This window comes from Nansenia antarctica (genome assembly GCF_963989245.1).
Source record: "Nansenia antarctica genome assembly, chromosome: 7".
Lineage (NCBI taxonomy): Eukaryota > Metazoa > Chordata > Actinopteri > Argentiniformes > Microstomatidae > Nansenia > Nansenia antarctica.
Genome location: NC_137677.1, coordinates 53665435 through 53690605, shown reverse-complemented (window position 1 = coordinate 53690605; position 25171 = coordinate 53665435). Strand labels below are relative to the sequence as shown.

Sequence of the window (25171 nt, the reverse complement as noted above, 5' to 3'; positions counted from 1 at the left end):
TCCAACGATATAAAATACAATACCAATTGGTATTACTAAAAAAGGGGAGGAATAATCGACCGAAATAACGTTTCCGAACTTATTTTTTTCGAGGAGTTTATGTTCTATTTTAGAACGTTGCAGTGCATTATTGTTATCTTCTATCTTATTTATGAAATACAACGGTTATAAACACTATCAGTAGGCTGCAAATTGCTCCATCCCAGAGCCTGTCATGACATCATGTATTATAATAGGTCTACCCGCATAGGGCTGTAGCTGGAGAGATGATGGACACCCAGGCTGTGTTCGGAATGGCATACTAGCATACTACTCATACTAGATATGACGTAGATGTTGAGTATGCAGTGTGTTCACACTGTAGATTATGTGAAATGTGAGTATGCAAGAAATGTATACTAGATTTTCGGTCGGCTGGTATTGGCATACTTATTATGAATTTAGTAAGCAGTATGCAGTATATACTAATTGAGTATGCTAGTATGCAGTATGCTAGTATGCCATTTCGAACACAGCCCCAGAAGGAGAATAATTCAGCCAATCCTCGACCTGGAGGCGGGACGCACGGAGCGCACCGATGACAGGCGAACGCCGGCCGGGCTGTAGTGTACTGGCTACTACGTGTTACGGGATGACATTATCTCGAGGTAAAATATGCATTGTATATGCATGGACCGGTGCGAAAATAATGTTTATATTATATTAAGTTGTCTTATGTATGTATTTAATCAATGATACAATTTCTGCTACGTGCAGAGTTTTTTTTCAGTTCATTCTCAGAGCATGGAACCTTTGCGGAAAGAGGCGAGGGATAATCCATCGGCCACAGCTAATCTGCTTTCCAAGATTTTCTTCTGGTAAGAAAATTGTACAGCACTGTTTGGACTTCTCAATTAAAGTGGCGAAGGGTCCCTTGTCTGGACAGCTGGTCTACGTTGGTGTTGAGGGTACTATATACTGTATCTGTGTCTGGTGCTGTATGATCCCTGGTGCTGGATCTCAATTGCACATCGAAAACCGTAAGTAAGCCATTCTGTAATGCAGACAGACACGAAAGACGAGAACAAGACAAAAAGGTACACAGTACCGAAAGTCCCCCATCGCTTCCTGAAAGTTTCAACCATACAGTTGCATTTAGTATGGCTTACAACAATGTATAGCAATAGTCTTAATTTTACACACTGTCATCAGGTCTGTCTTGGTGGTCTATTGCTCTAAAAGTGTCAAAAAAAATTATTAAAATTATGAAACATTTGTGCAGGTTAATTACAGTAAATGTGTGGAGTGAGTGAAGGTGCCATTCTTAGGATGTAGGCCTCTGGCGTATGACAAAAAGTGTACAATAATGATAAGGCTTATCATCCAACATCCTTTCCTTGTAGGTTATATTCCATGAAAAGTGTTATTGATGTTTGCACCCTATTGAATGTTTCTTCTCATTAGCTGGCTGAATCCTCTATTTCGTATTGGTCATAACCGGAGGCTAGAGGAACATGACATGTATAAAGTGCTTCCAGAGGATGGATCTGAGAGACTAGGGGAAGATCTACAGTGGTATCTCACCTAAGCATTATCTTTGTGTGTGTGTGTGTGTGTGTGTGTGTGTGTGTCTACCTACCTGTGTGTTGATGTACCTTACTGTAGATATGAGAGTTTGAATGACTCACATTGGACAGTGAGTGAGATCGTTCTTTTGATTGTCATCCCCATGTTGTGCAGGTATTGGGACCGAGAGGTGCAGAAGGCAGCAGAGGAACTGCGCACACCCAAACTAACCAAAGTCCTTATTAAGTGCTATTGGCGGACCTACTCTGTCATAGGAATATTCACTCTTGTTGAGGTACAGTCCCACAAGCTCAAATGTTAATTTCACAGAACTAGATCAAAACTAGATCCTGAAGGCAAATCTTGTTTTCATCTTTAGATGGAAACGTTAACATTAATGCTGTAGTAGACTCTACTGTTACTTCTGAACAGCACCTTTGACACTTACCCGATGTCTCTTTTTCCTTTCAGGAAATTATCAAAGTGATTCAGCCAATATTTCTCGGGAAGCTAATCCAGTACTTTGAGAGTTATGACCCCAACAATATGGCTGCTCTCTACGAGGCTTTTGGCTACGCCGGGGGTATCTCCCTGTCTACTCTTGGCCTGGCCGCCCTTCACCACCTTTACTTCTTCCATGTGCAGCGAGCCGGCATGAAGATTCGCATCGCCATGTGTCACATGATCTATCGTAAGGTCAGTAACCAACTCACCCTTGAGGTTACTGACCAGCTGTAACTTCCCCCTTCATTATGCTAGTGCAACTAGTCCTCAGTCTTATTCTACATGTATTTACAACGCTGATTTAGTCAGCCTCTCACCACAGTACGTTCTGTTTTTTGGGTACAGTCAGTGTAGGCATAGAACTTGAGTGGTTTGCATGATTCTAACTTGTTGGTCCTACAATGCCCCCAAAGGCACTCTGTCTTAATAGCACAGCGCTGGGAAAAACAACCACTGGACAGATTGTGAACCTTTTATCCAACGACGTCAACAAATTTGATGAGGTATGTATGTATGTATATATCTAATTTATAAAAGAAATTGCAGAACACCTCTCAGATGGCATTGTCCTTATCTCAACAATAAACAACTCTTCTTTTTTCCTTTGCCAGGTTACCATATTTTTGCACTTTTTGTGGGTTGGTCCCCTGCAAGCAGTGGTTGTGATAGTGTTGCTGTGGTATGAGATCGGCTCCTCATGCCTTGCTGGAATGGCCGTCCTGGTCTTCCTGATGCCTATACAGACTATGTTTGGTCACTTGTTTTCCTCTCTCAGGTGAATGGCTAATAGTAATAACATTGAACAAGCTATGTTTTGAACAAGTTCTGCTTTTTTGGAGTGTGTTTCAAAAATAAACACTGGTGCTAAATCTTAGTGAACCTGTAATTCCTGCAATTGTTCTTTACCACAGGGGCAAAACTGCATCATTGACAGATGACAGAATACGGATCATGAATGAAGTTGTCACTGGAATTCGGATCATCAAGATGTATGCATGGGAGAAGCCTTTCTCAGCACTGGTAGATGACGTCAGAAGGTAGATTATGTTTCACCTAGATTAAATAGTGATAACTGAAGCATTGTCAAGTAATTGGAGAGTGAGTTTGAATTTCATCGGAAATCCTATTGCAACTCTGCTGTAATCACTTGCAGTGAACATGTAGATACTAATATACTTAGTGACACCATACTTTTGTTCAATTTTCCACATTCATTTAGTTGGTTGTTATTGAGGGCAAATGGCAAGGCATGAGGTCCTGATCTTGTCAGCACCTGACAACAACTAAAAGACCAACACATACTCACTCTCTTATTTCAGCAGAATGTACTGTAATAAACTATAATAATCTACTGTCTTCAGTCCCCAGCAGGCAGTTATGGCCTCTATACTTTCAGGGAGGAGAATTTGAATCAACAAGTTTCTTCTAATATTGTAATGCAATCAAAGACCGTACACTTCTAATTCCTTTGGCATGGGAGTTAGGAATTACCCACTGTTCAGTGCTAATCAGAGTAATGAGGTCTCAGAGTGAGACTTCAAGTGTGTAAAAGATACTGTATGTAATTAAAATGTCCAATGTCACCAAGCACTCCAATTAATACAAATGTATTGATAGTGCATAAACGACTTATAACCTGTTAAAGTCTCTATAAACATTCTTGTAAAATGTTACCAAATTCAAACTACCATTGTCTAACTACCTCTCCATTTTGTGTTTTCAGGAAAGAAATCTCCAACATCATGAAGAGCTCATACCTCCGTGGTCTGAACATGGCCTCCTTTTTCGTGGCCAGCAAGATCATTGTCTTCATCACCTTCACTGTCTACGTGCTGATAGGGAACCAGATCTCTGCCAGCCGGGTGTTTGTGGCCGTGTCTCTGTATGGAGCTGTGAGACTCACCGTCACCCTATTCTTCCCCTCAGCCATAGAGACGGTGTCTGAGGCCCTTATCAGCATCCGCAGAATCAAGGTAAACTACCAGTCATGAACAGGTCGGTCTATAGAATTTCATGTTCCAAGGGAGTGATGAAAGAAATGGATTCTATTCGATTCAAGTCTGTGTGTTCATTGAATCTCTTTCACAGAATTTTTTGGTATTGGATGAAGTTGCTACGCAAAACCTTGTACTCCCCGTGGAAGAGAAGAAGGAGTGTATGGTAGAAATCCAAGATGTAATCTGCTACTGGGACAAGGTGAGAATACCCACTCATAGTGAAACATGAGTTTGTTTATTTATTTATTTGTTTATTTATTGGAAGGATCCCCATTAGCTATACCGATAGGCATAACATTTAACATATAAAACATACTTAAATCACAAATATCAAACATTAAAATATATCATACATCATACAATTTTACATTTGGCATAATATAAAACACATACCGTATATCTAGTTGGAGTCCACATTTAAAACATATATTACAAATAACATTTAACATATAAAACATACTTCAAATTACAAATATCAAACATTAAAATATATCATAGCCTACATACTTTTACGTTTGGCATGAGTATGAAGAATCTGTGTATTTATTTTACTTCTGCCCAAAGTTGTTAATGTATTTATATACAGATTGTTACAGTACCACTCATGTTTCTCTGCTGTCGCCACAGACCCTCGATGCTCCAACGTTGCAGAACGTGTCTTTCACTGTGAAGTCAGAGCAGCTCCTGGCTGTCATTGGACCGGTCGGGGCTGGAAAGGTTAGACGGGAAGACTAAGAATGTGGTGTCAAGTCTCTCTCGGTCTTCTGCCTTTAACCTCTCTGCTGGTTAAGGGCATGTACCCTACTGTAGGTGCTCTAAAGTAAGGCAGTAAAGCAAGGGAATGTTTCCCAGAACATGACCCCAGACTGTGTTCTGCAAGCTTGACCTTAATCTTCATTAAATCCCTTCCATTCCCTTTACTCAAGGAATTACTCCATTTAATTTAATTAATTAAACTAAATTACATTTCACCTTCAAGTCTCTAGTTTCACTTGGAAAAAAATCCTTGTTGTTGTTTTAATGATAATGTAATGGTAACTCCTCAGTCATCGCATTTTCAGAAGTGTATCCTGGCCTAACCTTGATATGACCTTTGACCCTACCACATACAGTGCGTGCGTATATTGTTTCTATCTGTGTTTGTGTGTCAGTCCTCTCTGCTCAGCAACATCCTGGGAGAGCTGACCCAGGATAAGGGTGTTGTCAGAGTCAAAGGTGAGCTGACCTACGCCTGCCAGCAGCCCTGCATCTTCCCAGGAACCATCAGGAGTAACATCTTGTTTGGCAAAGAGCTCAACCCACAGAAGTACGAGAAGGTCCTGAGAGCCTGTGCTCTCAAGAGAGTAAGTCTCACCGTGGCAGTAGTTTATTACCTGTGTTATTATAACTGCCCTGCAGTTTTGGGTTCAGTCCATTAGTATGTACACTCACTGAACACTTTATTAGGAACACTATACTAATGCTGCGTAGGGCCTCTGTTTGCTCTCAAAACAACCTAAATTCTTCGTGGCATTGATTCTATAAGATGGTGGAAAAATTCCGATTTTTCAGGTGCGCTTTCAAGCTGTGAATCTCCCGTTCTACCACCTCCCAAAGGTGTTCTATTAGATTCAAATCTGGTGAACGAGAAGGCCACTGTAGAACACTGAACTCATTGTCATGTTCCTGAAACCAGTTTGAGACGACTTTTGCTTTGTGACATGGTGCATTATTATGTATGCTGGAAGTAGCCATTAGAAGATGGGTTCACTGTGGTCATGAAGGGATGCACATGGTCAGCAACAATACTCAAATAGCCTGTGGCATTCAATCGATGATTGATTGGTATTAACGGGCCCAAATGCCGCTTTTCCACTACAGGGCCAGCCCGGGTCACCCGCTGCTGCAAGCGTATCTATAACGAACGCGGAGATTGAATGAGCCCCGCGTCAGTCAGCCTTTCCGTAGAAATACGTTGCACCGTTATATGTCTAACGTTACATGTTTTAAGGCTGATCTGTGCATGATAGTGCTGCATTATGTTGATCTATTTATATCGATCTATTCTTGCCAATTCCTTATTACCAGTGGAAAGGGGGAAGGCTAAAACACTTTGAATGGGATAGATAGGACTTTCCGTTCAATGAAGCATTGATACTCGCGAGTTCATCTCGCTTTTCCCCCCGTTGATGTATTAAACAATCTAAGCAATCTAATCAGAGCAGTTGTTATTATGTAATATTATTGATGGATGTGCCATTTTTGATGGACAGCAGTGAACGGATGACTTGATGTGAGCATGTATTTGACTAATGCCGATAGTAATAAATCAAGTATAGAGATTCCGACCCGTGTTGAACATCCTATTTCCTTGTCAAATCGTGTATGCTGTGCACCTAATCTATCCTGAGATGACACAACGCATTTAAGATCACAATCCTCAATAGATTGATACATATATTTGACTACCAGCAAGACACCGGAGCACTCTATAAACGCGGAGATTGGAGCCCCGCGTCAGTCAGCCTTTTCGTAGAAATACATCGCTTCCCAATCCCTGGTTGCGAGATCTAAACTACAAATCTACCAGAACTGAAAGCGGCAAGTAGGCTAACAGGCACGTAACATCCATATCAGTGGCGTAGCGGACGGGCCCGCAAGCGACGCACCGCGGGGGGGCCCCAGCCACTAGGAGGCCCCCTAACATTGGCTCTTTGTTTGTTTTTTTTTTTTTTTTTTAATAATTTAAAAAAATATGAAACAAAGAAAATAAGTGGCCCTTCATTGTGTCAAGCTTAATTTTAATATATAGGCCTATATTAAAAAAGATATACATAGTTAGCCGTATCCAATAGCAACATGACTTTGACGTCACACGTAGGCAGCGAGACACAAGGAAAATGAGCAAGCGAAAATACAATACAAAGTACAATAAGCATTCTTTAGGTGGTGGTAGATTCTCTATTCGGACATTCGGAGTGAAAGAAAAACAACATACAGATGATAATTCACACAATATAATACCACGAAAGCGTACAGCACTAAACAATAACATTTATTTGGGCAGCATCATACTCAAACTCAGGCAGAAGGGCAGGGTCCGGCCAGGTTCACAGTCACAGGCTGTCAGTGCATCATAATTCAGCATGGTTAGGCTATATATAGCTGCTTCTTTTTCTATTCTACTATTCTATTCTACTTCTGCTGTCTGCGTCTCCCTGGGTATTCCTAGACCAGATGGCAAAAAGTAAAGAAATGCCACAATATACCAGGACTTAAGAAACGAGATGTCCAACAAAGGATTTGACAAACCCTGGCCAATTTTACGCAACAAGTAGACTCTGATGCAGCGGAGACAGGGTTGCCAGATGGGCTGGTTTTTGGTGGATTTAGCAGTTTTTAGATTGGTTAGGTTGAAAATTCTCAATCCCATCTGGCAACCCTTAGCGGAGAGTCTACAGCTTATATGTTTACAGATATCGCGCTGCTGTGCACACCACACTTTGTTAAAAGAAATAAAGCTTGTACTTTTCTACTTATAATACATTCTACTGATGTAGTCTACCATTTGGTTTTAGTTATTGCTCTCACTTGTTTGTACCTTTTGCTAAGTCAAGCATTTATAATGTAGAGTGCATATTGCGAAATTTCGCAACGTCAATAACGCATCGGCCTCTAAAAAACGCACTTTTTATTTTTTTTACCTCCGTTGCGAAAGGGCCCGCGCCGCCACCTTGCGGGGGGGCCTCGGGATTTTGCGGTACGCCACTGCTACTTATAATACATTCTACTGATGTAGTGTAGTCTACCATTTGGTTTTAGTTATAGGCTATTGCTCTCACTTGTTTGTACCTTTTGCTAAGTCAAGCATTTAGAATGTAGAGTGCATATTGCGAAATTTCGCAACGTCAATAACGCATCGGCCTCTAAAAAACGCATTATTTTTTATTTTTTTTACTCCGTTGCGAAAGGGCCCCCGCCGCCACCTTGCGGGGGGGCCCCGGGATTTTGCGCTACGCCACTGATCCATATGCTGTATAAATAAATATATTTGACTACCAGCAAGACAGCGCTGCACTCGTATCTATCAGCCTGTCTGTATGTCATAATTATGTCGTGGAATGGTCATTGAATGCCGATGCTGAGATACTGTGCTGATGGACCATTCGCTGACTGTCTTAATAAATCAAGTAGAGATTCCGACCCGTGTTGAACATTCTATTTCCTTGTCAAATCGTGTATGCTGTGCACCTAATCTATCCTGAGATGACACAACGCATTTAAGATCACAATCCTCAATAGATTGATTCCATCGTTTTACCGACAAGAAGATTCTACAATCTATCAGCCTTTCCGTAGAAATACATCGCTCCCTGTATAACGTTATATATCTCACGTTACATGCTTTAAGGCTGATCTGTGCATGATGGTGCTGCATTTTGACATAATTCTTATCGCATTTCCCCCCGTTGTGCTGTGCTGTGCCGTTCCATAGTCCAGAGCTTCATCATCCCCCTTCTAAAACTGCCATCACCCCTTTCCATCCCTGGCGTCATTTTATCAATGAACGTGGTATTATACATATTTACATATTACATATTTGTTGTTATTTATGGAAGTGTCCGGTTGCTGGAGGAACCAGGACGCCGGCTACACTGCACAGTTTAGCCCGAAATAGAGAGAGTGCTTTACACCCCGAGAAGTTATGCTTTTAACCGTAAACTCAATGAACCCGCTGCTGCTCTAAGCAGCACCGCGCCAGCTGGTTGAAACTCCCGTTGACAGCGGGGGGAGAGAAAAGTTTTAACAGGGAATTCGCTCCGCGCTGTGTCGACGGTGATAGCAGTGTCGTATCGACACCATTCAAATGGTTTTGGATTACCTGTCCTCTCCCCTATCCGGACACGTTTGAATTGTTATCCTAACCCACGGTAAACCGAAGTTATTAACCCGCAAAGGGTGCCTCCGGGCACCGTGTTTGTCCGTGAATAACACGGCACACAATGATACTACAGTTCATAAAGCAGACAAGTGAAGGCAGTGGTTTTAAGGGTTAAAAAACATGACTTTATTATGTGTACATAGCTTCCTCTCTCTCTTTCTCTTTCTCTCCCAAAAAATCACGGTTAATAATATACCACATGCCGAGGAAAAAGTGTAAGATAGCTTCAAGTTCCTCCATGTCGCTATTGTTGTAGCTGTGTTGTGTCTCGTGAAAATATACGTCACCACCATGGCGCGCTTTTATGACGCGTAACTCCGCCTACTATCGCCTACTCCTCCTACTCGTTCCTGATCTGTTGTGTATAGTGGAAAACCAGAACTGTTCAAAAGCGTGCCGAAGCGTGCCGACCCGAACCGACCCGAAGCGAGCCGGGCCGCTGGTGGAAAAGCGCCAAAAGTGTGCCAAGAAAACATTCCCCACTATTACACCACCTGAATCAATACTGGTGTACAGGTGTACAGGTGTTCCTAATAAAGTGTTCCGTGAGTGTACGGTAGTGTTAATGTGAGTGATTGAATGCCCATGGTAAGTGCAGTAGTGGATTGTGTTTTTAGGACCTGGAGATGCTAGCGGATGGTGACCTGTCAGTCGTCGGGGACAGAGGAGCTACCCTCAGCGGGGGACAGAAAGCCCGGGTCAACCTGGCCAGGTACATCTCTCTCTCACCTCTCAGATCTAGGGGCGGCTGTGGCTCAGGAGTTAGAGCTGGTGTCTAATGATTGCAAGGTCGGCGGTTCAATCCCTGGCTGGCCACATGTTGAGGTGTCCTTGGGCAAGACACTGAACCTCAAAGTGCTCCCAATGAGCAGGCTGGCACCTTGCATGGTAGCTTGCCGCCGTGAATGTGTGTGAATGGGTGTGTGAATGAGAGGCCATTGTAAAGCTCTTTGGAATGAGGCGCTATATACAGTGCAGTCCATTTACCATCTAACTGCTGTGGAACACATCTGGTTGATTTGGCTGGTTGATTAGGACGTGTCGTGCTGGTGCTGTGCAATAAAAAGCTAAAAGTACAATGTAACAATGAAGAAAAAGTAACTTTTTACATACAACTTTTTCATACTTTTTACATACAAGAGTTGTTAGTATATTGTATTATTTGTACCTGTGTAAAATGTAGTAGAAATAACCCGTGTGTGTTCATTTCAGAGCGGTGTATCAGGATGCAGATATCTACCTGTTAGATGACCCTCTCAGTGCTGTGGATGCTGAGGTGGGGAAACACCTGTTTGAGCAGTAAGTCCTCCAGCCAGTTGGAAACGATTTATCTCCTGAATATGTTTTGACGCCTTAATACAATGATAAACTGGCTGTTTTATGTACAGAATGTGCTGTTTATAAGCTGATTATATATATATATATATATATATATATATATATATATACACTGTATATATCTTTCAGTTGTTTAGGTGTGGGTCAGTCACATGTCTGGTCTTGTTTCACCAGGTGTATTTGTGGCCTATTGAGGAAGAAGCCTCGTATCCTTGTTACCCACCAGCTGCAGTACCTGAAGGCTGCAGACCAAATCCTCGTCCTCAAGGAGGTGTGTGTGTGTGTGTGTGTGTGTGTGTGTGTGTGTGTGTGTGCCATGCTGTGCCCTTTCTATGACATACCTATGACATACCTAGGCAGTTGTTAGGAGTTCCTACTGTACCTGGAGCCATAACTACAGTATGAATATTAACACACTTCAGTGGGCTGACTGTAAGCATCTCCTCAGGGACAAATGGTGGCACGGGGCACATACTCTGAGCTGCAGTGCTCTGGGCTAGACTTCACCTCCCTGCTGAAGAAGGAGGAGGATGAGGAGGAGGAAGAGAAGCCCACCCCTGGCACCCTCACCCGCTTACCTCACACACTGTCTCAGAGCTCCATGCACTCCCTGTCCTCTATGCAATCTGTCTTCGAGGGGCCTGACCTGATACCAGCGGTGGGTAGCCTACTGTAATGCCTCACACCCACCCATTGCCCGTCTGGAGCCCAGGGGAGCATAAGACTTCCTGTGTTCCTTGTGTGTAGGAGGAAGTCAATGAGATAATGTATTTATACTAATGAAACCTTAAAATGTATTTGTATACCATGGTCTTTGCATTGTAAAAAAAATGTTGGAACCTTTCTGTGTGCACCTTTCACTATTCCTCCACAAGAGGGCAGTATATATTCTCACTTCATCTCCTCTCTCTGTATGTTGTTGAATGGTTTGCCTTGTAGTGAAAACACCACCGCTCATCCGTGATTAGACTTTGCTGAGGTGCTGGAACTGAAGAGTATCAATAGAGTGCAAAATAACAGCATCCGCACACTCAAACACTGTGCAAAAAAGCATAGTTTATTGCGAGCTTTCAGTCATAGACCTTCTTCAGGCATCAGGCTTCTTCAAGGCAATGGTTTGCCTTGAAAATTGTGTAAATGTGCTTTTAGCCGGCGCAACACATGATGGAGGAGAGCCGTTCGGAGGGGACCATCGGCCTCCAGCTCTACTTTAAGTACTTCAGAGCAGGTGCCAACATCCTGGTACTCTTGTCCCTCCTTCTCCTTAATCTGCTGGCTCATGTGAGTGTTTCTGCTTTTTCACTCCACCAACCAGTAAAGCTACTCTGATGTAGATGTTATTTTACATGTAGACTTCATTATTTGGAATATGAATGGGTTTTATATAATGTGTGTAATGTAAATGTACTTTTGTATTGTTTTTAGACTACATATATCCTACAGGACTGGTGGCTGGCATATTGGTGAGACATTTGTCAATATGCTTTTTACTTTTTATTTTAAAAAAAATACAAAGTTATGTTTTTACTTAAGTTATACATGTCATAGTCAGAACGCATTACAATGCAATGCCACTGTCCACCTTTCATCGGTTCTATGAAATACAATGGATCCCATTTTGTTGGATGTACACTATGCTGCTGTTCGAAGTGACCTTGTACCCCTTTGGTTAGGAACATCACGCTTTGTGTGTGTGCCTGCAGCTAGCTGCTTTCTTTCATGGCCTTCTGTGTTTATTTATCCTTGTGCCTTTTGATTCCTTTGTGAATGACAGGGCCTCTGAACAGCAGCATCTCAATATGACAGCACACGGCATCAATGGCAGCGCCACTCAGCAGCTGGACCTGGACCTTTACTTGGGGGTTTATGCAGGTGAGGCACAGTGAGTGCACATCCCTTTGTGTGCCATTGAGGCTCTGCTAAAACCCCCCCCCAGCCTTTCAGCCAGTTACCTACTGTACCTCTGCAAGCTTTTGGCTGGGGCCCAAGCCCTTCAAGGCCCAGTGTGCACGTTGTGTGCATGGGCCTCAGCTGCACAGGGAGATAGGAGTGCTTCTCTTGTTTTTGATGGTGTGACGTGACCCTCTCAGGTCTGATGAGATTGTCTTCCCATGACTCCTCACCTCTGCGGTTTTCCAGGGCTTGTTCTGGGAGTTCACAGTGGCAGCCCGGCCTTTAAAAAAGACTCGACCATTGCTGGGAGAGATTGGACAGGAATATGCTGTACAGCGGTCCCGTTTGTAGCTGTTCATGCCCAACAATGCTGCTGCAGGTGCACAGCTGACCTACTTGGAAATGGAAGAGTGGAAAGTATTGCACCTTGCTGATGGATTTTACCTTGTGTGTTGGACAGGTATAACAGCGGCAACCGTCCTGTTTGGCTTCCTGCGCAGCCTTCTGTTCTTCAATGTTCTGGTGCGCTCAGCCCAGACTCTGCACAACCGCATGTTTAACTCCATCCTCCGGACCCCCGTACACTTCTTTGACATCAATCCTATTGGTAAGGGCCCCCAAACATCTACATAATCATTTCTATAAGGACATATACCCACAAAGTAAACATAATACTGTTCCTATTACTGGGTCTTTTGATATTCAAGGGAAGATGAGTGTTAAGTGTACTGAGATGGGAAAATCTGTTCCTGTGGAAGTTGTACCATCTCTCTCCACTAGAGGTCAGACTGTTACTAGGACATGCTACTGTAGCTTCTCAGTTCATGCACAGTGGGTGCTTTACACACTTTACAATTACGCTCAGTGAGGTAAACCTAGTGTTTGTCTGTTACAACACATGTTTTTCTATTCAGCAATACTTTCATTTTGGTATTTTATTTATTTTACAGGAACATGTTAGATTTAATATCTGAATAATTAGTTGCACTAACAATACCTGTCATTTCTATTAGAAATGTTATGCTAAATATAATTCAAAGAAATATTATAACAGTGATGTTATTGAGATTGCAAAAATAAATCGCTACTTTCTACTAACTAGTTAGACTACTGTTAGTGAGTTCATGACAACAGTGTCTGTTTTCTCCATCCCAGAGTTGATTGTGTTTGCCAGGAGTGTTTTATATGAAGTGTAATTATTACAACTAGTCGCTGGTGGGTAACAGAGCTTGTGTACCCAGGAGGCCAATCCACAGTCAAAAGACATGTGAAATGACTCTATTTTTAGGTTTAACGTCTTTTAGAAATGAGTGAGAACAGGGTTATCTATTAACCGTGAGCCAGAACAAAAAAGCAAACAATGATATTGAATGAATACTGTTTGCTCTAGATCTTCGACAGAGTGTGGTATTTGAACTACAGAGCTGAGCAAATACAGGACGATTTGCCTTGTTGCACAGTATCAGAAATCTTTGATTATTTCATTAGCTTTGTTTGGCTGTAGCTGTTTGGACAGAGTGGAGTGGGCAGATGGACATGATCTTAAAACTGAGCAAACACTGCAGCTAAGATTCCCTGCTGTATAAGGAGCTTTCTCCTTATCTCTAGGAAACAAGACTGCCGCACAATATGACCTGTTGAATAAAGTGAAATGAACGTCTTCTAAATTACTACATTACGGCTAAATTAACTCTTCACAATTTCTTAAAGAATTCAACCACATTTACATTTGTTATATGATCAGATCTTTGATCAAACAAGATGATGTCATTTCAGTCAAATGTCAAATGGCACACAACTTTGCTAACTTCTTTCTAGGGCATTGTTCACCTGTCAGCGGATAATTACTCAGCCTAATCTCTCCATAGTGACACGCATTTACAACACAATCAGCACGGATGGGAATTCTCAGCGTGAAGCAAACTTGTCAGTACAATGACTCATAATAAGCTGTTAACAAAACTCTAAATATGATTTGAGGGTGTTCAGTAGCTTGTGGTTTCTGGTGGCATTAGCAGTGGGTGTAGCAACTGTTGTTTTCTTTGGAAAGTTGTGTTTGGAGCAAACTGTAGGGGTATTAATTTAGGTGTTGTTGTTACTGCTGCCTTTGTGCTGCTTGCACTTCTACCTGGGGGCTTATCTGGGTGTGTCCTCTGGTAATCTACACATGGAAGGAGCAAACATGTTTAATAATGTAATGATCTGTTTAATAGCTCAGTGAAGGAGAGGCTTAACAGACGCTGCTATCTGATTGCTGTTGTGCTGCTATCAGTAACCATTGTATGACCAGTCCAGTCATTTCGGCTTTAGACCGGCAAACACTCCAATATGTTTGGCTGGAAGTTACAGACAATAACTATCTGGGAGTGTGGCTCACCTGTTGCTGTTGCCCCTCAAAATAGCAGATTTGACAACCTCATAAAACACCGACGTCTTTAGACTTGTTTGAATTACTTACCGAATTTACAAGGTGTTTCAATGTCAGTTTTGTGGCTTTCGTCTATGGCTTTTCTTTTTCTATTCAGTAATTGTTCACTGAGCTCTCCCATTGAATTAAATAGAACAGCCAGAGCTTTTGTTGTCATCAACAATGTCAGTGCTGCTGGTATTACTGTCGCTCTCTCTCTCTCTCTCTCTTGTATTTCCTCTGTCTCTCAGACTTTTTTTTATAGCATAATGTCTGCCATTCCCTTGTGTTGCCAACACAAGTGTGAGTAATGCATTTGTAATTGTGCAGGCGTTGTTAAGGATTTGACAACTGTTTACACTTGTAAGTGATATGTGTGCCGCTGCCTCTGAACGGGGCCCAGTGTTTGATACTTGTTGGCTGCAGTCTTCCTGGGAGTTAAAGGTTACCATTACAAGCTTCACTGCACAAAAGTCTTCTGTGTCATGTTCAGGATGGGCTTTGTTATTACAATCGAACAAGTCATCAGCGTATTATGATTGATAAATAAGTACTGTCGCAATGCCATAGCAGGTGTTGGACACTACTATACGTATGAATGCCTTTTGGCTATTGATGCAGGCTATTATTTTTGCCGTTGCAGGAAGTTATTTGATTGCTAGACATTCATGTAGTGAGAATTTTTCACTCTGGTTTTGACAGCATACTATAAGCAACTATTGCATCACATGACTCTTGTGTGATTATGAACATGTTTGATTTATTACGGCTTCAATTTAGAGCAGCACGCGCACAGCAGTAGATGTGTTGAGCTGATGTTGATCCCTGTAATTTAGTGTCATTGAGTGGGCTAATCCCCTCAGAGACTGCAGGCCAAAGTCTCAGCTCATCAACAGGAGTGGGGTCTCAGTGCGTGCACACACACACACACACACGCACACACGCACACACACACACACACACACACACACACACACACACACACACACACACACACACACACACACACACACACACACACACACACACACACACCCCTTCTCTCTACCCTCTGTTCTCACACACCAGCAGAGACAGGTCCCCTCAGTACCAGGTGTCAATCAGTCTCTGTGAACAGGGGGAAATGTCAATACAAGACCTACGTAACAACGGCAGCATCTAATTGTGTCTGCAGAGGCAATGAATGTTTTTAATGTCTACATTCCTACTCCAGTACCGGTATAGGGGAGAAGTGGTGAAAGTACTGCAGTAGAGGATGATGATGATATCGGGGTGTGCAAATTGAATGTGGAGATGGAGCGGTGTGTGTGTGTGCAGTGTGGCTGATAGGGCTCCCCCTCGCTCGGCACTTCCACTATTTAATTGCATGAAAGGGAAGGAGAAGAGATTGCAGGACCCTGGCAGTGTGAGCGGAGAGAATGGATTTAGAATGTATTAGTATTGGCAGCAAGGTGCCGGCGGTGGGGAGGCGGCCCCCAGGCCCCTGGGCCCTTCATGGAAGTGCAGGTGATCTGGGCCACCTCCAGTCCCAGCAGCCCCCTCCATTATCGCTCCCGCCTCACTGAAAGGCAGGTCCGACAGCAGCGAGGGCCCACACATGGAGTGGCTCAGAGTCGCCCCCTTATCTAGATGTTTACAGGGAACAGCGATTCGCCACACGCCCTGCTCCAGCCGAACCCCACTGTTCCACTTCTTCAACTCTGGGAGGGGGGCCCCGGCCCGCCTAATGTCTCCACCCAAGGGGCCACCTCAGTCGGGAAGGGTGGATATTTCATCATATGTGGTGCAAATCGCCCCTGGAGTCCCAAACCATGAGAAATGGTTTGATACTAATGCCGCTGATATCCTGAAATGTCTATACCCCTCTGCTCACAATAGGTGATATTGTTGACAGCCACCAGTAGTGATTGAAGCCATTGTCCCAGACCTGTCTTACCTCATAGGCATTTCCATGCTGCGAATGTCTTTGTGTAACTGCATCTCTGTAATGTATCTCTCCTATAGTCTGCAAGAGATGGAGAAGGCACTCTACTTCACCTCATTTGAAATGCCGTATTGGCTGAGCTGCTCATCAAACAGCTGATGTTTACTGTGGCTGTTCAGTAATGTTCTCTGGTACTAACACCCTGAAACCATGGAATGATGTAACTGGGAGTAACCTCTCCTATCTGTGTAGGCTTTATTTTTTTTGGGATCCATATAGATTTAGGTCATCTATGGCTTAGACAGTAGATACATATTATAGGATTCATTCACACACAGTTTGACTAATAAGTCACTTCCCCCGTTTGTTAGGTAAAGCGAAGACAACCTCTCGTGAAAGTAACAACAGTGGCAGCATTCCCTTCTGCTTGAGTCCTCCCCCTCGACGTCTGCATGCTAAAGGGGCACTCACTGTGAATAAGATTAGTCTGCCTCGGAGTGTACAACATGCTTACGCCACTTGACTTTGAATCAGAGCTGATTTGGTAGCATTCGCTGGTTGTTTGGGGAGAATAATGCTCTGGCTGGGTTTATGCAATGGCTGTTATGGAAAGCGCTGTCCTCGTCTGCATGCGTGTTTTTAGGTGGGAGCGAGCGGGCGTTTTGGATAAAGCTGTAAGCTGCTTACGGCCGTGGAGAGAGGTGATTACAGGGCCCACCGCCATGGGACACACTGGGAAGCCGGGGAGACAACTTCTAGGTCAGAGCCTCCACTCCGCTGGGGCGGCTGTGGCTCAGGAGGTAGAGCCGGCCGTCTAATGATCACGGCGGTTCGAACCCCGGCTGACCATGTGTCGAGGTGTCCTTGGGCAAGACACTGGGCCCCAAATTGCTCCCAATGACCGGGCCGGCACCTTGCGCGGTAGCTTGCCACCATCGGTGTGCGAATGTGCGTGTGAACGGGTGAATGAGACGCCATTGTAAAGCGCTTTGGAATAAGCCGTTATATAAGTCAGTCCATTTACTCCACTGTGCCTCCAAAATACTCTACCTCCATTCTGCCGTACCTCCCATCCACCTTGCCTCTGACTCCCTGTCTTAAACCCAGCTAGCTGCCTGGCCTCTGTGCCTATCTGAGCAGCCAGTGTGCTCGGAGAATGTACCTCACTACAGGGAGGATATAACAGAAGATTACAGGGCTGCCTAGTCTACAGCACACTCTCCTGTACCAGATAGCACTGTGTGTTTAGTTAGATAATGGGTTATGGTGAGTCACTCTGACATGGCCGTGGAGAGCACCTAGAGACAGTACAAGAGATGACTACAGACTTAGAGTCCTAGAGACCATAAAAGGGATGACTACAGACTTGTAGTCCTAGAGGCAATAAAAAGGGATGACTTAATACAGACTAATAGATTGTTATTGTGCTTCAACTTGAGCCAGTTCAGGTGGTGTCTTGCAGGGCTGAAGAGTAAAGCCTTACACTGTTGGGAGTCTTCAGGACTTCCTCCGGAGCCAGAGATATGAGAGGCTCTCTGTCTCTGCCTCTGCTCTCAGCCTGTGGTTCTGGGATCGGCTATTACTTCTCCCAGCAGTAAACACAGTGTGAGAGCAGCTGGAGTGTAATCTTATGTGCTGTGGGATCAGGCTGGGGAGCAAAGTTTCTAAAGAGTGCCACAATAAAAGGCCCGTGGAACACCTGCAGAGCCCCAGCCTGGATAATGAACACCTGAGCAGATTGGAGGCAACTCAATTAACGTCATTGACACTGGCAGTCAGGACAGAAAGGCAGGTACGGGAGTTTCTGTTTCCTCTTTGTTCACAAACAAAAGGCTCCCCAACGTATTCAGTCTGGAGTAGGCCAGCCTTTATGCAATGAAGGCCAAATAATGATTCAGTGTTTAATTTAGGCTCCCTATTTGTCCATCTGATATTGCTCTCAAATACATGCATTAATATAGCAGGCCCCTTAAGTAATAGAGATTGATTTCAATAGAAGTAGACTGTGAGGAAAGTCTAAAACATTGGTTTAGTTTAGTTTATTAGTGTATCATTTTGTGGACAGTCCCCATTAATTAACTATGCCGTAAATGGAGCAGCTTTAGCCTACATGGGTAATTTCCAGCTGTAGTCTCCGGCAAGTTGTCAGTTATTGAGCAATGTCTAAAACATTATTGTGATGGAGCATATTAGCTCATGGATTAGACGTATATGCTCTTGATATGTGGTTTTGTTCCGCCATATGTAATACAAGCTTACACAATGTGAGAGCCAAAAAGGGGATTAAATGAGTCATGTCCAGTATTTACACTCCTGAAACGCTCAGTTGATCACAGTGTCACCATTTTACAGCCTATACTGTCCGGCTGTGTTAAAAAAAAAAAAAAAAATCTAATGCTGATCAACACCACATGCTATATTGACAGTGTAACTAACTACTACAGCACATGACAGTATACAAATGGAACAGGATATCCTCATTCAGCCGCACATGTCTAATCAGCGCTCCATCCTTCCTTCCCTCTTCTGTTGTGACCCAGGAAGAATCCTCAACAGGTTCTCTAAGGACATTGGTCACCTGGACAATCTGCTTCCCTGGACCTTTGTGGACTTTATCCAGGTGAGTCTCACCTCGGCAGGTTTGGCCGCTGCTGCTGCAGCCACCTCCGCAGCGTCGGGAGGCCATTTCATGCCTGGCTAGGCCTGCTTTGTGGCCCGGGTCCCCTAATCTGGAAACAATTACTGTAGGATTACCCGCCAGCGCGGCCCAGCGCCTGCACAGATTTAATAAAAGTGTCTGCAACATAGGCCGAGGGCGTGGCCGCTTCACTGTGGCACAACACAGGAGGTATTGCCACTGAATGTGTCAGGGGACTAAGCAAGTGATTGGGAAGAGAGAAAGGTACCACAGAGGATATAATGGGCTACACAGGAAGATGGGCAGATCTGGGGGGGAACAGTGAGGGAGTTGAAGAAGAGAAAGACAGGGATGATCTGTGGACTGGCAAAGAAAGAGGTGTGCGAGCATTCGGCTTTTATGACGTGTTTGGATGGGTGAACAGAGTAGGTGCTAGGGGAACAGTCGAGGGAGAAAGGGAGAGGTCAGTTGAAACAGATAGAGACAGGGACTTTCCCCTCTTCTCCTTTCGCTCCACTGTTAGCCAAGGGCCACCCTGACGTAGAGCCAGGTAACGTTACCGAACGCCACCGCCGACACCGCCACAATCATCTCCCAGGAAAGCCTGCGGAGATGAGCCAGCTCATGCACCTAGCACCACAAAGGAGGGAATGTTCGCCGCACAATCCGAGGTAGAGCAGCAGGCGTGGCTCCTTGGTTAGGGCCAAAGAAGAGAACAAAGCTGGGCTGAAAACGAATCCCTCCTCCACAATGCCTGAGTGATGTTTGTGGCAGATACCCATCTCACAGGAGACAAAAGCCATCTTAAATGCTGAAAGCACAAAAGATCATAAGCACAAAAGCTTTTTTGTCCGCCATCGTTTCCCCCCATTTTAATAATAAGGTGAATAATAGACGAAGTAAAGTAATAACGTTGCGGAAGGCCTGTAGGTCCAACTGGAGAACAGTGGAAGTAGACTAGGTCATGACAACAGAAGGCAGCCTTGTTGTTTGTGTTACTCATACATACACAGGTCTCTTACGCACCATTTCTTATTCATCATTCTTTTTTTCATACTTGTTGAAAGGAGAAACAACAGAGGTTTCGATAAGGCTCAATAACAAGACACTAAACACATGTTTATCTGTTAGTTATGGGAACACGTTGATCCATTGTGTCGCGGTGAGAAAACGAGTGTACAGTAGCCGACCTCGCTGAAGCTAAGCTTTTGTTGATTTGAACGAACTGGTCAAAACAAGGTTGGAGCCCAGCCAGTTTACCTCATGTGGACTAGGGCCTATATGTACGGTGGCACATTGTGTACGCTATGCACAATGTGGTCTTTTGCTGCAACAGAAAATGGGGGACACATTGTGAGAGGGACAAAAGTGGCATCATTTGGACAAAGTGCTTTTGTTTGCCTCTCTTTTCTGCTCTTGTTTGCAGATGCCTTTTATGGAGCGGTCTTTAATGCTTTCAGGAAGGAAGATTTTCACTCTTTTTATCAAAGTATTAGCTCGACAGAAAAGCTGCTGATCCTGACCATTGTTGCTCATTCGCGGAGGGACATTTCCCAACAGTCATTGTTTAAATGGTTGTCAGGGGGGAATAAAGTGAAACTTCATAAACAATGGCCTAACTGGTTTATCTCCCTCCGTGGGGAGAGGCCGGCTCTGTGTGGGGATTTGCATCAGAGCTGGGCTCTTTATGGTGGGGTGAGCACTTCACAGCCATCAGCACTCCCCCCATACACTCCCAACAAGGAGATCCCCCAAGCTGGGGGACCCCGGTGCATCCCACCGCCATATTTCTTCACAGGTCTCATTTAACTGCAATTTAGTATATTGAAAAAAAAATGCCCTTTCTTTTCCCTCTTTATGTTATCGGGACAAAGAGAGAAATGTCAATTAAAAGCACCTCAGGCAGTGGGGATGGTTGGCCTTTGTGTGGACTTGACCTTTAAATCCTGGGTTGCCTGTGCTTTCACTGAGGGGCTGTGGGGACAATAAGGGGTGAATTCAGGGGCTTTTCAATGGAGGGATCCCATGTGAAGGCTCTTGACCAAGTCACACCACTACTAACTGTGGGGTCTCTAAGGTACATTCATTGGCCTTCTTAACCGTCCGTTCAAATTGAGTTTGTCAGCATAATTGATAGACCATGGTGGAGGGATGTTCATCACATGACTTCAGAGAGGTACTTTGAATTTATCAAGATTGTTGTTGGTACGTATTTTTGATGTGGTACGCACATGTCCTCTCACACCCGGAGGTCCCGGGTTCTCCACCCAGGGTCTGACAGTGTGCCCTGTCATCACTCTCCTTTGTTACGCTCTCTACTTTACCACTGTCAAAATACATGTCAAAAAGACATGTCATAATGTAGATAATGTAATTCCACTCTTCTTTAAAGAATCAATACATTTAAATATATATATATATATTTTTATGTTTTCAGGTATTACGTGTATATTCCAATTAGTCTGAGGGTCACGGTAAGCTCAGTTTGAGTAGAACTGACCCTGGTCTCACCAGTGTAAATGGGGTTACAAGCTGAGCCAAACAGAGCCCTCTACTCATAAATTACAGCAGTAAACCATTGGTGGTCTGCTCTGTAGGAGGAGAAGAGTGTGTGTGTGTAACAGAAACACTCTGAAGACACATAGAGCAGAGATGGCCATTGTTTGGAAACACTGGCGGGTGGATGGGGGAGTGAGACTGTATATTGTGGCACATTGTGTGTCGGGCCTCTTCTGTGGCTTTGTGGGATATGAGAAGTGCTGACGTAATTTGGCTGGTGGATGGGATTTCATCAGCTTTCTCTTGTGCCTTTACCAAGCCAGTGACAGAGGAAGGGAAGAATGCATTGGCCCCAGGCACAACACATACCAGGTTAGTCAGAGAAACACAGGAGATGGACCAGTATGGAAATATATATGGCATAAATTCCTGTTGATCATTGTTATCTGACAGGACCATTGTCTTCATGTGCAAGGTGGAAAAACACTGAAAGTGACACAGAAAGGTGAGAGGCCGAGAGGTGTGTGTGTGTGTGTGTGTGTGTGTGTGTGTGTGTGTGTGTGTGTGTGTGTGTGTGTGTGTGTGTGTGTGTGTGTGTGTGTGTGTGTGTGTGTGTGTGTGTGTGTGTGTGTGTGTGTGTGTGTGTGTGTGTGTGTGTGTGTGTGTGTGTGTGTGTGTGTGTGTGTGTGTGTGTGTGTGTGTGTGTGTGTGTGTGTGGTAGCAGGGGGGATTTCTGACTCTGGCTCTCAGCAGTACCACACATGGTCATGTGATGGCGGGCACTGGCCTGTAGTGAAAGGATCTGAGTGTCTGTGTGGTCTCTGTGGTCTGTCACCTCTACTGGCTCAGCCAAGCTGGACACTTGGTACTAGGAGTCTGGGAACTGACATCTCTCCCCTGGCGTCCTGCTACAGTACTACTGTAGGCTCTCCTCTAATACAACACCAATAACTAATAACCAATAACTCTGATCAGAAGAAGGATGTCAGCACAGTAATGTGTGAGAATTATTGGGACCTGCTTGTTTATGTCCACATGCGAGAAATGTGTGTGTGTGTGTGTGTGTGTGTGTGTGTGTGTGTGTGTGTGTGTGTGTGTGTGAGACAGACAGAGAGACAGACAGACAGACAGAGACAGAGACAAATTGTATGCTTGTATGTGAGGGCATGCAGAGTACTAGGCAGCTGCTTGTTGGTGGATGCTAGTGATTTATAGGGAGAGGGAGAGAGAGGGAGAGAGAGAGAGGGGGAGAAAGAGTGCATTTCAAAGCCTTTCTCTTATTTCCAAAATGGGGGTGGAAATCAACAGCTTGACTGAGCCCAAATAAGTGACTTTTCTTACCTTTTCACAGCGCACAAAGGCCTAATCCTGAGACTACTTGAGCCACCAATGTAGACAGTGACCGAGACCACCACAGTATGTGTCAGGCCCTCCTCACCACACACAAAACACATTGACTGCAGCTTTATGAAGTGAAAACGGCCCAGAAAGGGAAAATGTGAAGGAGGTGTCCACAGTCATTTCTCCCAAAGAAAGGCCGGAGCATCTGTGCATTTAAAGCTAAAATAAAGCCCCGAAAGCAGAGCAGAATGGGTCGGGTCACTCCTATTGTCCCGAGCTCCGAGTGGAACGGCCTCGCTTTGTTTTTGTACCACTGACCCCTACATCTTATTGTGCCACTCTGTCAGAGAAAGTGTGTGGTTGAAAAAATTCTTGCGATGACATGGAATTCTCTTCACCCTTTTTCCTCCCTTCATTCCGGTTTGTTTTCCTTTTTCCCAGCGGCAGCCTCTCTCTGAAACATAGCACACTGTCACTAAATAAAGGGAGCATGAAAAAGGAGTTGTAAAGAAGCATACCGACTCCTCATGTCCGGGGGGATGTTTAATTGTAGGGAAGTGTTTATGTTCCGCTGTGGAACAACAGTCACTATCAGCGCTGAGCACAAATATAGCAATTAACTTCAATTTTATAAATGTATTTGGACATCAAAGCCCCCGATGGTATCACCTACAAAATAAAGCAATTACGGTCAGCGGAGATGTGAATGGTCTTTGGGCACCGCGGTGCGCCCTGTTTGCCTGAATGGCCGCATCGCATGCCTACAGTAGCTTTCTTTTCTTGCTAAAGAGCAATTAGAGGTAATGCTTTATTTAAACTGTTTATATACAAAAGCTTTTATCCACTTTTATGTGCAGCAGGCTAGGGCCTGGGGAGATCCTTTCCTGTGTGGGGTGCAAGGCAGTGGGGTCAGTGGCGCTATGAGATGTGGATGTAGACCGGGGGGGGCGGGGGGGTGGTGTAGGTCAGTGTTTATCTGACTCATCTTTGTGTAGTGTGGGTGGGGACCTGGGTTTCTTATGATGCTGACATGATAAGCGGCAGACCAGGCAAATGGATGACATCAAACAGGGCCTTGGCGACAGTGGGCTCAGGGGAGCAGGAGAGGCAGCAGTGGAGAGGCAGGACTCCTCTCTAATACTTCCTGCCTAGACTCCTTCTCCTCAGATGACCCCCACTGTCAGAGCCCCTCAGCACACTGGCTCCACCCGCCAGAGACCAGCAGCACTGATAGGGTTTAGATTGAGAGCCGGGGCAGCTTGGTCCCATTTCAGGCCATTCAACATTGCTGATCTACTAGTTACATGATACATACAGTACCATGATACAGTACATGATACAGCACTGTAGAAAAGGCAAAGGAAAGTTAGGTAAAATGTAGTTTAAGTATTGCCCCCAAAAAAAAAACACTTTTGTTCAACTTCAAACATGTAAATAGTTGTGCCTCTCAGTGTGAGGTCTGATAGCATGCAGTAAGAACCTGCGTGCTCCCATCTCACTTTGCAGTCCGGTAGCCTTCCATCCAGGCCCAGATTGAAACTTATGTACTGTGAAATTCTCGGGATCAGTTGTGCTCAGTAGTTTCCACTCACTGCTTGATTGTGTGTGCTCCAGCGCGGCGATGGTGAGACTGGTAATACCCTCTTATCTGCACTGTAAATGGAATTGAGTGGCTTTTCATCATAAAAAACTACATTGAAAGTGATCATGCTTAAATGTGCGCTTAAGCGCCCGATAAAATCTGTAATTAAGGTGCTAAATTAAATTTTCATCTCTGAGGGCTAGTCTGAGACCATTGAAGGTGACATCCTGATCCTAATCTCTCTCTTACAAGTCATCTGTAAGGTTGTCTCTAATTTCAGGGTGTGTGAGGTTAAAATGTTATCAGCCATCATGGGAATATGAAATATGCAGTATATCTGTAAGGTAAAAAGAAGTCTGGAAGAGTCCCTCCATAAAGGTTTATCATATCCAATCTACAAAGTTAACTGTTTATTCAAATGAACATTGCCTCCAGATTGTAGTATTTATTTGTGATAACTGATAACCAAAACACTGTATACACTTACACTATAGTCAATCTTAATGAATATACAGTGTGGGTTATCTTCTCTTACCATGACGTTTAAACAATAACAGTGACATATTGAACAATGTCCTCTCT

The 25171-nt window shown here is 44.1% G+C and overlaps 1 protein-coding gene across 1 annotated transcript in view; it reads left to right on the top strand.

Annotated features, from left to right (window-relative positions):
• Positions 1–783: 783 nt before the first annotated feature.
• LOC308163144 (ATP-binding cassette sub-family C member 4-like) overlaps positions 784–25171 on the top strand; it is a gene marked incomplete at both ends in the record, with an annotated part of 35637 nt that continues 11249 nt past the window's right edge. Inside the window, 20 exons of the mRNA XM_080537327.1 lie at positions 784–857; positions 1444–1554; positions 1720–1840; positions 2017–2241; positions 2463–2552; positions 2661–2824; positions 2961–3086; positions 3773–4022; positions 4138–4245; positions 4674–4763; positions 5198–5389; positions 9585–9679; positions 10180–10266; positions 10480–10576; positions 10754–10963; positions 11455–11586; positions 11731–11768; positions 12080–12177; positions 12659–12805; positions 19070–19149. Of these exons, the coding sequence (XP_080393453.1) occupies positions 784–857; positions 1444–1554; positions 1720–1840; positions 2017–2241; positions 2463–2552; positions 2661–2824; positions 2961–3086; positions 3773–4022; positions 4138–4245; positions 4674–4763; positions 5198–5389; positions 9585–9679; positions 10180–10266; positions 10480–10576; positions 10754–10963; positions 11455–11586; positions 11731–11768; positions 12080–12177; positions 12659–12805; positions 19070–19149 (2535 nt within the window). The remainder of the gene's footprint in view (positions 858–1443; positions 1555–1719; positions 1841–2016; positions 2242–2462; positions 2553–2660; positions 2825–2960; positions 3087–3772; positions 4023–4137; positions 4246–4673; positions 4764–5197; positions 5390–9584; positions 9680–10179; positions 10267–10479; positions 10577–10753; positions 10964–11454; positions 11587–11730; positions 11769–12079; positions 12178–12658; positions 12806–19069; positions 19150–25171) is intronic.